Source organism: Panthera pardus, unplaced genomic scaffold, assembly GCF_024362965.1.
Source record: "Panthera pardus isolate Hobbes unplaced genomic scaffold, ASM2436296v1 HiC_scaffold_7, whole genome shotgun sequence".
Lineage (NCBI taxonomy): Eukaryota > Metazoa > Chordata > Mammalia > Carnivora > Felidae > Panthera > Panthera pardus.
In genome coordinates, this window is record NW_026527002.1 from 38,091,411 (window position 1) to 38,105,820 (window position 14,410).

General features: G+C 38.0%; 1 protein-coding gene across 3 annotated transcripts in view; it reads left to right on the top strand.

Moving 5' to 3' along the window:
- Window positions 1-14,410, top strand: part of SLC26A7 (solute carrier family 26 member 7) — a 166,354-nt gene that overhangs the window by 103,727 nt on the left and 48,217 nt on the right. For all 3 annotated transcript variants that reach the window (XM_053896518.1, XM_053896517.1, XM_019453436.2), the window contains exons 6-8: window positions 7,059-7,211; window positions 10,688-10,770; window positions 12,912-13,059. In XM_053896518.1, coding sequence (XP_053752493.1) covers window positions 7,059-7,211; window positions 10,688-10,770; window positions 12,912-13,059 — 384 coding nt within the window. The remainder of the gene's footprint in view (window positions 1-7,058; window positions 7,212-10,687; window positions 10,771-12,911; window positions 13,060-14,410) is intronic.

Sequence of the window (14,410 nt, forward strand, 5' to 3'; positions counted from 1 at the left end):
TTTCCAAACTACACGTGGACGGGAAGAGATTAGTGTGCATCCTTGAGTCAAGAACCACTAGAATTGATTTCCTTAGTAAATATTAACTAACTGCCTCATAGGCATTGAGGATGCCTTTGAAAAATAATATTCCTGTTCCCATGGAGTTTTATTGAAATACTGAAAGGGCAGGAAGTAGGGCAGGAATAGGCAGACTGGTGAACAGAATCATCTCAGATAATGTTAATGAAGGAAGCCAGGTTGTGTAATTGAATGTGGGTAACGTGACAAGTGAAGGAGAAATGATAAGACTCACCTTTTATTAATTGGGAAATTAAATGAGTCATTGCACATAAGATGGCTAGCCTCGTGCCTAGAAATGTTAATTCTCCCACTCTTCTAGAAAGTGATGATATTGAAACAGTCTCTCCCATTCTTTCTCCCACAAGTTTCCCTCCCCACATCGCTTGTGATAACAAAAATGTGAAAATTCCTCTTCATTTAGGGTGGTAAGAAGGAGTTAAGGTGAATGCACTGTATGGATGCAAGGAGACTTTCACCAGATATGCATATGTTAAGAAAAAACAGTCGTGGTCCCTGTACTCACAGCTTTTAGAATCAAGTTGGAAGGCTTTCTCGCTTGCGTTGAATGATTCTGCTACTGATGTCAAAGATGCAGGTCCAGGAGTGAGAAGGGTTGGTTTGCCTGAGTTGCGTCCAGGTACCTCGACATCCCACCACTAACAACCAAAATCAAAGACTGCATGTGCCATGGTGGTCTCCCCTTCAAAGGGGTGGTGTTGCCATTCCAAGGAAAACAGGAAGCACCAGGAAAGTTTGGAAAAATTGTATGCTGGACTGGAAGAGAGGAGTAGTGAGTGAGTCACTGGTAAACTGGTAAATGGGCTGGTCTAGGCTTTGGGGCATCTGCATCACAGCCCTGACTCTGTCACTTGCAAGCCAAGTCACCTAGTAAGTCATGAATCTTTACAGCCTAGATTTCCACATCTACAGAATGAGTCTGTTCAGCTGCTTGATTATTGAGGCCTTTGGGGCTCTGACAAGTGTCTTCTAAATACTGCCTTTGTTAGGCACTTTTGTTAAGATCCTTACCACAGCTATCCGCCATGCCTTGTTATCTGGGAGAGATGCTTACATCAGCTGGCTGTCTCTCTTAATGGTATTAATTATGTAGTGATTGTTACTAAAGCTTTCTGTTTAGTTTCACTTTCTGTCTTAAAAATACTTCTATCTTAGTTAACTGGAAGAGAGGGTGATTAACTAGGGTATATATGAAATTCCAAAGGGAAAAGATCTGAGTCACCCATACCTCTGTGGCAGTCTGCCAGGGCACCTGTAACAAGCCGCCACAGTTAGATGAATCAAACAACAAACGTGGATTTTCTCACAGCTCTGGAGGCTGGACATCAATCATCAAGATGCCAGGACAGGTGGTTTCCTCTGGGGCCTCTCTCCTTGGCTTGCGGATGGCCACCCTCTTGCTTCTTCACCTGGTCTTCCCTCTGTGCGTGCATATCGCTGGTGTCTCTGTATGTCCTCATCTCCTCCTTTTATAAGGACACCGGTCAGATTGGACTAGGGCCCATGCTAATGGCCTCATTTTCATGTAATTACCTCTTTAAAGGCCCTCTTTCCATGTATAGTCACGTTATGAGGTACTGGAGGTTAGGGCCTCAGCTTATGAATTTTAGGGGAGCACAGCTGAGTCCCTGACACCCTCTTTGAGTTGTCTCAGCAATGAGAAGCGTTTGACTTGATAACTATGTTAGTGTCCTGTGAAAACTATTGCAGTTTGCCAGGAACCTGGTGGCTTAACCACAGAAATCTATTCTCACATTCCTGGAGTCCAGAAGTCCAAAATCAAGACATTAGCCTGGCCACGCTCTCTCTGGAGGTTCTAGGGGGAAACCTTCCTTGTCTTCCAGCTTCTGGTGGGTCTGCACATTCCTTGGCTCCTGGATGCATCACACCACACTGTGCCTCTGTTACCACAAAGCCTTCCACTCTATGTTCGTGTATTCTTCTCTTCTGTCTCTTATGTGCGCTTGATGGATTTTAAATACATGTCTGTGCACAGATGATGCCACGTGTGTTTTCAGACCACAGGCTGAACACATGGTAGCAAGCATTTATGAATGTTACTATTTTTTTCTAGACGGATTCTTGGTTTTGTGCTTAATGATAGACTCAAAGTCATATACGGGGAATCAAGACCCGTGGATTACAGATTAGTACTTTCTACCTATTATACAGTAGCATACTGACAGATTTATTAAGGTTTGCTGATTGTACTATCACTCTGTTGTTTCTGTAGTGAAACAAAGTGATTTGTGACAGATTCCTAACACAAAAATAGCACAGGAACAACAAATAATAGTACTAAAGGGTTTATATATTCTTTTTGGCATAGAAATATATATTAGCATATTCCGTGTGGTCCCTTTGTAGATAGTTCAGAAATATACTCATTGCTGCTACTGAAGAGTTGTCGATGAAGCATTATATACTTAAAACATTAAAATCCTTTTTTTCTGTCATGGAGATTTCATTACTGCAAAACCTAAAGCAACCAGAATGCTGGCAGAAAGGATATTTTGGTTGACTGAGTTTTCTGTTAATTGGTTGATAGAATTTTCTGGTTAATTGAGTATTGGACAGAAAGTCCATTTAGTTTGTGTTTTCTTAATTTTTTAAAAAAATGTTCATTTATTTATTTTGAGAGAGAGAGAGAGACAGAGACAGAGACAGCGCGAGTGCAAGCAGGGGAGGGACAGAGAGAGCTGGAGAGAGTGAATCCTAAGCAGGCTCCATACTGTCAGCCTGTAGCCCAATGAGAGCTCAAACTCACGAAGCATGAGAACATGACCTGAGCCAGAATCAAGAGTCAGATGCTTAACCAACGGAGACACCCAGGCATCCCAAAAGTCCATTTAGTTTTGAATACTATTAGTATTTCTAAAAAGTTAAGATCTTTCTCTTTGCCTTATTAAGTTTAACAAAATGGATATAATTTAGATTTTTCTTCATTTATAAGTATTTCTTTACAGGGCCTTGTTCAGAACTTCAGTAACAGTTGTATAAATGTGAAACTGTTGAAAGGGTATGACCCCCTTAACTAAATCCTGAATATGAATTTTTTTTAGCTTTAGATTTTGCTTCATTCTTATAAAAGTGGAGTTATTAAAAATCTGATTATCGGGATCAGATAGCAGATATAAAAAATCAATTACTTGGAATTTACTGCAACGGTAGCTTTAACATTTAGACCCAGGCCTTGTACACAAACATGTTGACAGAATAAATAAATGATAACTACAAATACCCTTAATATGATGTAGATCAGGTATTGATGGTGAGGAAAGAAGAGTCTGGGTCCTGCCTCTCTTCGTCATTCTGCTTATTCAGAGTAAAATCTCCTCTTTACGGATTTATGATTATTTTTACTACATTAGGCCAAAGTATTTATTCATTCAACGATATTTGTTTAGTGTCTCTCAGCCAGACACTATTCTAGAAGTTGAGAATCCATCAATAAAACCTTAAGAATGATCAGATCAGATAAAAACACATTATATAAATAAATTTGAGTGTGTGCGCAAATGTTTAGTGAGTGCTTCAGTAAAGAACATAAGAAACAATAGGTGTATTATGAATAGTCTATTTTTATTCTTTAAAATACCTCAAAATGTATTTGTTTATACATAGGGATATTTTTCATTTTTATTCAATATATGAAATTTATTGTCAAATTGGTTTCCATACAACACGCAGTGCTCATCCCAAAAGGATATTTTTCATTTTATGTCAAATTATAGTAAATGGTCCATTTAGAGAACTAGTATTATAGTTTCAAAATGAGTTAAACTCCTATTTTATTAAACAGTTTGGTCAGCTGTGATAAAATAGCTTATTTATTTATCTGTACACATATAAACTGTCTTTGATCCTCAGAGGTCTGAGAAGTGAAGTTGATCTTCAATAGGAATTTTTATCTACTGAAGCTTAGTGTGTGATAGCATTCTAAGATGACTGGATTTATATGAGAAATGAGAAATTTTAATGTGTACTTAGGATGCCTAGACTTGCATTAAATGAACATATGTAAATATGTGTAAGTATGTGTGTGTATATGTGTATCCCTATCCCTATTCCTATCTCTGTCCCCATATGCTACTCGTTGCCTACAAGCTGACTTTAGCTGTGACTTCTTTGTGTGGGTCCACATGACAGTCATTAGATGACGCTCCTCATCAGCCTGCTTTTCTGTTGTGTTCTTCATGCTGGTTCTAGCAAAACTTTGCCCGCCCCCATGTTCTTCTGGAGCATCTTGTGGGATGTGCTTTGTTCTACAAGTTGTAGTTTAACTCAGACAGACAATAAAAACCCTGGTTTTTGTTGTTCTTGTTGTTTTGTTTTGTTTTGTTTTTGTTTTGTTTTGTCATTCCTTTCATTCTGGGGTGGTCATTTTTATTACTGCGAACACATGTTCTCAAAACGCACATTACAGCAAATTTGGTATGGCTTGGAGTTTAGTAAATTTCTCCCCTTTCTTATATAGGCACTCTCATGGCATACTTTTATTTTTTTTATTTTTTTAATTTATTATTATTAGTTTCTTAATATAATTTATTGTCGACTTGGCTAACATACTGTGTAAAGTGTGCTCTTGGAATGTACCATGGGTAGATTCCTGTGGTTTATCGCTTACATACAACACCCAGTGCTCATCCCAGCAAGTGCCCTCCTCAGTGCCCATCACCCATTTCCCCTCTCCCCACCACCCCCGTCCACCCTCAGTTTGTTCTCTGTATTTAAGAGTCTCTTATGATTTGCCTCTCTCCCTCTCTGTTTGTAACTATTTTTCCCCTTCCCCTCCCCCATGATCTTCTGTTAAGTTTCTCAGGATCCACATATGAGTGAAAACATTTGATATCTGCCCTTCTCTGACTGACTTACTTCACTCAGCATAATACCTTCCAGTTCCATCCACGTTGCTGCAAATGGCATGATTTCATTCTTTCTCATTGCCAAGTAGTATGCCATTGTATATATAAACCACACCTTCTTTATCCATTCGTCAGCTGATGGACATTTAGGCCCTTTCCATAATTTGGCTACTGTTGAAAGTGCTGCCTTAAGCATTGGGGTACACATGCCCCTATGAATCAGCACTCCTGTATCCCTTGGATAAATTCCTATCAGTGCTATTCCTGGGTCATAGGTAGATCTATTTTTAATTTTTTGAGGAGCCTCCACACTGTTTTCCAGAGTGGCTGCACCAGTTCGCATTCCCACCAACAGTGTAAGAGGGTTCCCATTTCTCCACATCCTCGCCAGCATCTGTAGTTTCCTGATTTGTTCATTTTAGCCACTCTGGTGTGAGGTGGTATCTCAGTGTGGTTTAGATTTGTATTTCCCTGATGATGACTGACATTGAGCATCTTTTCATGTGTCTGTTTGGCCATCTAGATGTCTTCTTTGGAAAAGGGCATACTTTTAATACCATGCATGAAACAGAAGGAATAATCCTCTGTTTTAAAACATTTGGATCCTTGTGTTTTTCCTTGACAAATCATCTGAATGATATTCTCAATTTTATCCTTTAATCATCAGAAAGCTATGTATTTGGACAAAAATTTTTTAACATTCCCCTAACCCCATCTCCTATAGAAAATATTTCACTGAGTAGCATTTTGGATTTTAGTCCTTGACATTGAGTAAGGGGTGACTATGGGAAGTGGAACCTGCTCCTTCACTTGCTGTAGGAATTCTGTGAGCAATTACCATCCATAGAGACAGAAAAAATACTGTCTGCACCGCAGGTAACTATGAGATTATAGTACCCTCAGAGTGTGGGATAAAATAGAATACTATGAAAAAGATAACAGGTAAAGCTAATTATTCCTTATGTATCTGATCATTCACGTAATGTTTTGTTTTTTTCTGTTGTTGTTTTGTTTTTAAACTGTGTGGACAAAGGGGATTCTGGATTACCTACATTATACCCTGGTCCCTTTCACTTAGTGAGGCTCCATTTTAACTGAGTTTATTTTACTTATTTATTTGAAAGAGTTACGGTGTTAATGGTAACATTTAACATATTGAATTGAGGTTCAGCTAGCCTGATGAATCTCCTTTACACCTCCTTTACAACATCCCTCATGTATGTTCCTGATCGCTGGACCAGAGGGTCCTGTAATTAGGAAACCTGCTGAGCAGAATTTTAGGAGATGCTAAGGAACATAGTCTATGTAAGCTCTTTTGATCCATTATATACATAATATTTTGATCCAGTATTTTTAGTTGTGGTCAAATTATATTTGAGATACTAAAAAGAGAGGTCAAAGTATCAATCAATAAGTTGGGCTACTGTGAGAATAGCGTGTGAGCTAGAGTGAAAGCTAATTTAGATCACCTGAAATGACTTGAAGAATTTGTTGTGGACAAACAGAAATGAGCTTATAAAAACTATAGCATGATCCAGCAGAAGGAGGAGTTAAGGGACATGTTGAAGATAAGCATTTAAGGTCTGTTTAAAATCTTTAAAATTATACAAGTGCTATATCTTTGCAAGAGAGAATTTGGAAGACACAGATAAATGCAAATATCTCCTTATGCAGAGCTATTAACTCTCCAGATGTATCCATAGATATTTAAAGTACGAGTGCATGTTTGATCCTGAAATTTGAGTAAGAGCCTATGTCCCCTTACTGCTCTTACTGATGAATCTGCATGTAGGTAATGAGTTTTAGCACTCTGCCCATTGAAGTGTCCTGGGAAAGACTCAGAAGAGTCATTCTCTCTAGCCATGTCCTTATGTAGGAAGGAGCAAACACTGAGTTTAATGGGAGAATCAAGGGCAAAGCAATTTTGTACATGCAAAGGTACTTGCTCTGGATCAGCACTGGCCACCCTTTACATCCCACGTTTCCACCCCCCCCCCCCATCCGTTAACATATTTTTGTGAAACATCACTGAGTTCATTTGGAGCCAGATTTCGATGTTGGTATATTGCGGATGACCCTGAATTTTGTTTGTATTTTTCCTTATCACTGTAGATCTATGCATATGTCTTTGAAAACATCAAGTCTGTCCGACTGGAAGCACTGCTGTTATCCTTGCTGAGCATCGTGGTGCTTGTTCTGGTTAAAGAGCTGAATGAACAGTTTAAAAGGAAAATTAAAGTTGTTCTTCCTGTCGATTTAGTTTTGGTAGGTATGAAATCAACATTTAGCCTTCTGCCTTACAGTGCTTGCCAGTTGTTGGGGTAACCTGCAGAGGTTCACTCTATTGTCTACAGTAACCCACAACTATTCCTGTCTCTCATTAAAGTCAGGCTAATTTTGCAGGGCTATACATTAATGTAAGAACAGGAAACATTTTGAGTCCATACTTTTTAAAAAAGGAGGCACACATGTTTTCAATTTACACAGCATTTCTCATATGCTTGTAATTTTTTTTACATAAATAATAGAACATATAGCTTCAGATTTTAAATAAGAAGACATTTCTAAGGGTGAGACTCAGAAGATCTCAGGAATGATTCTCCCTAAAAGCTATAAAAAGTGATACCCCATCCTACTAATGTGGCATCTGTATGATATGCAGAGAAGTATTATCAGTTGACCAATGTCCATTAGTGATTGATAGAGTTATTAACACCTTTTTTGCTGACCTAATTTTGCTTTATTGAAAGGATACTCATGATTTTCATGGGCCAGGCCTGGTTCTCTAATATATTTTTCATTGTTGTACCTGGCAAAGCAATGAATTATGCTTTACATTAAGGTTTATGGCATTACAAACTGCATTTTGAAATTTTAAGAGCCTCTAATGAGGACTCTTAATTAAACAAAGCACAAGTTGAAAATGAAATATTAACACAATCACAGCCTACTAACCTATCATTAACTGACTGTAGTTTTTTAATGGTCTTTGGGTTATACACGTACAGGACAAGAGGTGTCCAAATCATTTCACCTTTTGAAATATTCATTCATATTGCTGAAGTGGTGTAGGTTTACATAAACATGTAAGCTTAGCACATTGGAAGCTCTCTGAGGACTATGACATATTTCTGTAGAACTGAGATGGATGGCCTCTCTCCATAGCTAAACCTTGGATGATTCTATACTCCTGATAATTTATGGAGATGCGTGTAACATATGTGATCAATATAATGTGTGTGTGTTTGTGTGTATTTCAAATAAGCCATAAAAGTGGAGGGTACTATAATTATTAGTTTTCACAGCAACAACTGTGAAACATACCATTTTATTCCAAAGTCCTATAAGTATTAAGAAATCTTATTATATCTTGGGAAGCTTTATTACTACATAAGTTGCATGAAAACAAAAAATTGAAACCAAACCTTAGGTAACAAGGCCCTTTAGCTGATAATAAAAAAAAAATTACTTATTCAATGCAAAACTAGTAAGAAGTATCTTTTATCCATATATATATATATATATATATATATATATATAGAGAGAGAGAGAGAGAGAGAGAGAGAGGTAATTCTTACACAAGGTTCCTCCTAGTATTTGCAAGAGCCAAGGTAAAAGTGCTAATTCGGGCCTGAATACTTAAAATTTATAGACCAACGTGTTAAAGAAAACAGGTTTTGTTTTCCTAGTTTGACTAAAATGCCACAGTGATTACCTTGAACAGAATAGAGAATTCTCCCATTCCTTCCAGTTCTGCCAGAAGAAGGTAGCCTGGGGAGAGCCAGCCCGCTCTTTGGCCTGCCCCTCCTCTTCCTCCTCTGACTCTGTCCCCTGTAGGTGGGACAGAGATTCGTATGTATATGTGTGGCTATTCCTGTCCCATTATCTAAACTCCAAACACATCCTCACTCTTCCACACCAGAACTGTCCCTTGGCCTTTCCATGGGCCACGTTGGGAGGGTGAATCTGGGGGAGATACTCCGAAAGCAGGCATGGGCCATTTGGGCAGGAAATCATCAATTCTTGAGTATCCAAAGTGTTGTCCAGAAAGACCGGGACAGGCGAGTTGGACGCATCCCTTCATTCCTACAAAGCTCTCCTTGTATGAGAAGGGCAACAGGTTGAGGAGGGCCAGATTAGAACCTTCTAAAGCACTGGACCTGCCTGGACATGTATCCCATGTTGCCCAAGTCTAAGGGCAGTGTGTGTCTTATACACACCTATAATACTAAAATAATATTGAAGAGGGACCAATGACTTGGCTGATAAAGGAAGTTGAATCATGTCAAAAATATACAGTGAGGAAATAAGATGTTGTCTGGAAGCCAATTCAGTGGCTTAGATTCCTTGATTTTAATATTGGCTACAAGTCCTCCACCTTGTGTGTTCTTCCAGTTTCAAGAAGGAACCAATATTTTGTGCCTATGGTATATTTTCTTTTATATCTCATAGTATTTTCTGACCTGATGTAAATATTTCTTGGAAATTATTAGCAATTAAATTTATTAATTGTCTTAGGGATTTTCGAATACGTTAATACTTCTGATTCTAACCTAATAGGCCTGACTTTTTAACTACTGCTATCTTCATCAGAAAACACTATTATATCACAATATTTATTATGTTTAACAGTATAATCTGCATAGTTTTATTGCCTTTTAAAAACATTCTCAAGGCTGTTTTGCTTTGTGAGTCTACTTGTTGTTTTAAAACCCTCTGTAAATTTGGTTAAATATCATCACAGAACAGAAATACACAGATCGGAAAAATCCCTACAAAATAATATTATTGGGCATTAATTTTCAAATATGCCTTAATTTGCTAGTGTGGTTTTGTTAAACCTTTTTTCTGGCCATGTATATGGTAACTTTGTACTTTAAATAGATAATTGGTGTGCCTCTTTTTGACAAAAAAGAAAAAGTGTCGTGTATAAGATCTAAACTGATACCATAATCATGTGAAATTTCTAGTACCTACTAAAATTATCAGAAGAATGACAAGAGAACGTGAAAATGGATGGAAAACATGGGGGTGGCATGGTAGGAAAAACAAAGGCTGAACTGAGTTCCGAACATACCTTTTACAGGTGATTATGCACACAGGCAGAGGAGACCTGACCTTGCTTATCATATGTCATATAGCAGAGTGTAGGGCACCTGAGATTCCACGGAGGTGACTTTAAAAACTGTGAGTCCAGCATGCTATTAACTAGTATATTTTGCTTCAAGAAATAGTGAAAGCTCAAAATTAAAAATTTCCCAAGGAGACTGTCAATCATCGCTGACAACTAACCTATATAGGAATATTAATGCAATATCTCAAACTCCTGAGAGGTTGGTGTCATGGAGGGAAATCGTGCTGTGTTACAAGGCATTCCCTCACGTCCTGAGACACAGGTATTTAGGTTGGTTGTGGTATCTGTACACACACATACACGCCTATATTCTGTTCTGCGCCCCTTCAAAATCAGACATAATTGGATAGACACATCAGGAAGGATATTAGAAAAGCCATATTGTCGGATGCCATTTAACTTTTGAGGCTGCAAATCAAGTGCTCACAAATTTCGGAGGGATTTTTTTCATTTTTAAAATTTTCTTAATTTTTAAGTCTGTGCAACTGCAACATGACTCTTAACAATCATGGGGCACATGAACAATGTTTACTTTTAAAAATAGTTTCAAGGTGTTTGAGAGGCCAGTAATAATTTTCTTTTTCTTTTTTCAAATGGAACCACACAGATTATTGCTGCATCATTTGCTTGTTATTGTACCAATATGGAAATCACATATGGATTAGAAGTAGTTGGTCATATTCCAAAAGGGTAATGTAGTCTTTTTCTTTCTTTCTTCCTTTTTTGTTGGTTTGTTTGGTTTTGATGAAGGAAAGGACTTGGGGTAGGTGGCTATGGATTTCATTTCTTTCAAAGGCTCTCTATAGGACAAAATTCTAATTAATTTCTGTTTGAAAATCATAGGAAGAAATAATACACATATGGAGAAAGAGTAACTTCATAAACTGTTTGCCTATTAGTAGGGAAGTTGATGACTATCTTATACAGCCTTACTTCAGGTGAAAGATTTGCAAATTATTTACTAAAATATTATTTGGGGAAAAAAGGAAGGCATTGAATTTTCAAATTATGGTCACACCCCTGGGATTTATTGTTCCCTATTCCACTCACATATTCTTATGACTATTTTTATTTCACTTCATACATAGTAAAAGTACAGAAGCATCATCTGAAATAATAACCCCGCACATAGGCCTAGGTGGTATATAATGGTGAGGGAGGGTGAAAGTGGAGAAGGTTTCTTAAAGCCTTCCTGTGGACACTAAGAGGAAGGTTAACGTGAAATGTTGACCCTGAAGGGCAAAACGTGATCCAAATATAGTCTGAAGGAACATAAAGACATCTTAGGGAAGAGAGGGATGTGTTATGGGTTATTCCCTCTTAATGGGCTATATATACACCAGTGTTTATAAATGTCCAGCAAAGTTACAGTTGTTGAGTCCTCTGTATTTTTATCTTCCAGTCCAAAATTTTGGTTTCTAATTACATTAAAATGGAAGAACATAGAAAAATTCTCAGAGGTTATCAAGATAATTAGAAAAAACAACTATCTTTAGCCTTTATGTAGATACAGGTTATTATTTAAATCATCTTGGGTTTTCTACAGGATTCTCTACTTTTCCACCTTCAAAAGTCAACTTACTGTTTCTTTTGGGTCAGCTTATTGTTGTTAATAATTAGTCAAGCTCAGTTTTTAGAAAACAGAAATTCATATACTCTGAAATGGCAATGCTTTGTACATCATATTAAGATATCTTAGGGCCTGTAATGTTACAGATCAATTTCTCTTGGGGGTAAACTTTAGTTAGTGGATAAAAAAAAAATCACGCCTCTCCCCCGCTGCTTTTTTTCTCCTTAATTTTGAATGACCTTCCTAGACCCATTCTCTTAAGGAATCATAGAAGGAGTGTGGCATTGAAAAGAGATGGTGAACCCCAGCTCTACCATTCGATTTGTGACTTATATGCATTACCTAAACTTTCTTAAAATGTTTTCTCTGCCAGAGTGCATGAGTGGCGCTTGGTCTAGGGTTGTGTAGACAATGAAACTGCTAATTGAAAGGGTTGAACATTCCACTTTCATGCTAGGTATTAAGTCAACATCAATTATCTTCCCTTTTGTCCCTACTTTTTCCCCAGAGGGATTTTTTGTTTGTTTTTGAAGAGGAAGTAAGTCTTCCAAAGTATCATCAGGGATATAAATCAACAATACCTTGGCTCAAGTGCTTTTCAAAACACAGTAATACAATGACTGGGTATTAGTTGAAAGAAATAATTTAAACAGTTCTTTAAAACTGGGAAACAGCTAACTGTGGCCTGTATTTCACAAAGGAGGGTAGATGGAGCCTTTATCCACATTTTTCTTCACATATGTGATGCATAGTGAAGTGTACTGTGAAAGGATCAAGTTAAAAACATAATTAAGATTATGAACTCAATGGCGAAGTTAGGGATTAGCTCAAGAATTATAGCTCACAATAAACCATTGTTTGTACAATACTGTAGTACTCAGGGCAGGAAGTACAGTCTCTAACGCCTGCCAATTAAATATTTGGAAAAGTTCGAATGAAAGAACACTCCAGATTTGCTTTTGTTCTGATACAGAACATTTTCCTTGAGTCAGAGTTTCTGTAGTGTAAAACCTGAATTCCCTGGGCGTAAATGCCTGATGGACGCATGGAGCTGTCTCCATGGCGATCCTTGTGATTTTGCTTTTCTGCTAAGTAATATTGAAAACAAAGGGCTTCTCAGGACAAGGCTGCTTGGTTTTCACACGGGTGTTTCACTTTTTCTGTGTAAACTTCATAGTCATTACCACAGTTGAATTCATTGCAAGTTGTTACAGAAATTACATGAAAGTTGATGACTTCAGCATGGTTTTTCTTTCCACAGAATCCCTCCACCTAGAGCTCCCCCAATGAATGTCCTCTCTGCAGTAATCACTGAAGCTTTTGGAGTGGCACTTGTTGGCTACGTGGCCTCCCTGGCTCTTGCTCAAGGATCTGCCAAAAAATACAAATATTCAGTTGATGACAACCAGGTGGAGTATACCCCAGCCCCTCTCCCCAGCTGTTGTATCATGGTACTCTTTACTCAGATCCTGAGAATGTTGAACTTAAGAAAAATGTCACTTTCCTAAGTGTATAACAATAATGGGTAGAACACAGAAAATCTCAAAAATCATCCATAGAAAGCTGAAAATCTGGCCCTCATGGGTTGGTTTATAATTTATCATTTTTTCTCCTAGGAAGAGGGACATCTTGATGTCCTTTTTGATTTTAGGATGGAATCTACATATATTTATCATTGCATTCTGACTTAAAAAAAACCCCGTGAATTTCAAAGTAACAAAAACACTAATATTACTTATTCTTTTTTTTCTTTGCCTTTCTATTTTTTTTAAATATATAAAATTTATTGTCAAATTGGTTTCCATACAACACCCAGTGCTCATTAATATTACTTATTCTTGTTAGTAAAAAACTAAAGGGTACAAGGGTTTATTCTAAGAATACCAAAGAATGAAAATTTTATTGATCCTATTTCTGAATCTGCTCGTGCTAGTTTCTTCTTTCAAGCCCTATGGCCCTACATTCTTGCACAGGTCGACAGGGACAGCTGTGGAATAGTGGTTAAGAATGGCAAATTACCTGTGTCTAAATCTCACTCCGACACTATGTGCCCTTAATTGTTTCTGTGTCCCAGTTTTGTCATCTGCAAAAAAGCAGATTTATTCATTTAACGGATGTGTATTGAGCTCTACCATGTACCAGCAAGCACTGGTCTAGGAACAAGGGACACAATGCTGTATAACACAGACCATGTCTTTCCCCATCTCAGTCCTCCCAGGCCTTCCTTGGTACACCAAAATCTAAACACCAGATTTTTCCACTTCCTTCTCTGCTCTGCTTTTCATATTATTCTTGTTTACTGTCAGCATCCCCTAATCAGAGTGCCGGCTCACTGGGGACAGGCATACGTGTCTGTTTTGTTGGGTGGCAAGAGCAGAAACAGGTAAACATTAGGAGGCCGTTGCAATAATCCAGGTGATACTTGATGACTTGGATGTAGCAGTGCTGGAGACGAGAAGTAGACAGATTATGGATTGGTTGTGGATGCTGTCTGGGAAAAGGGGAAGGAGTCAAAAATAACTCTAATGCTTTTGGCCTAAGCACCTGGAACTTGAGGTGGGGAAGAATGTGGGAGGACACGACTGGGGATGGTAGACAACAATAAACCAGATTCAGTTAAGTTTGGGATACCTGTCAGCCATCCAAATGGAATGCCGAGAAGCAGGTTGGCCATATGAGTCTGGAGTTCAGAAGAGTGGTCCAGGCTGGAGATGTAGACTTGTGAGTTGTCAGCATATATTTGGATATGTAGGATCAGAG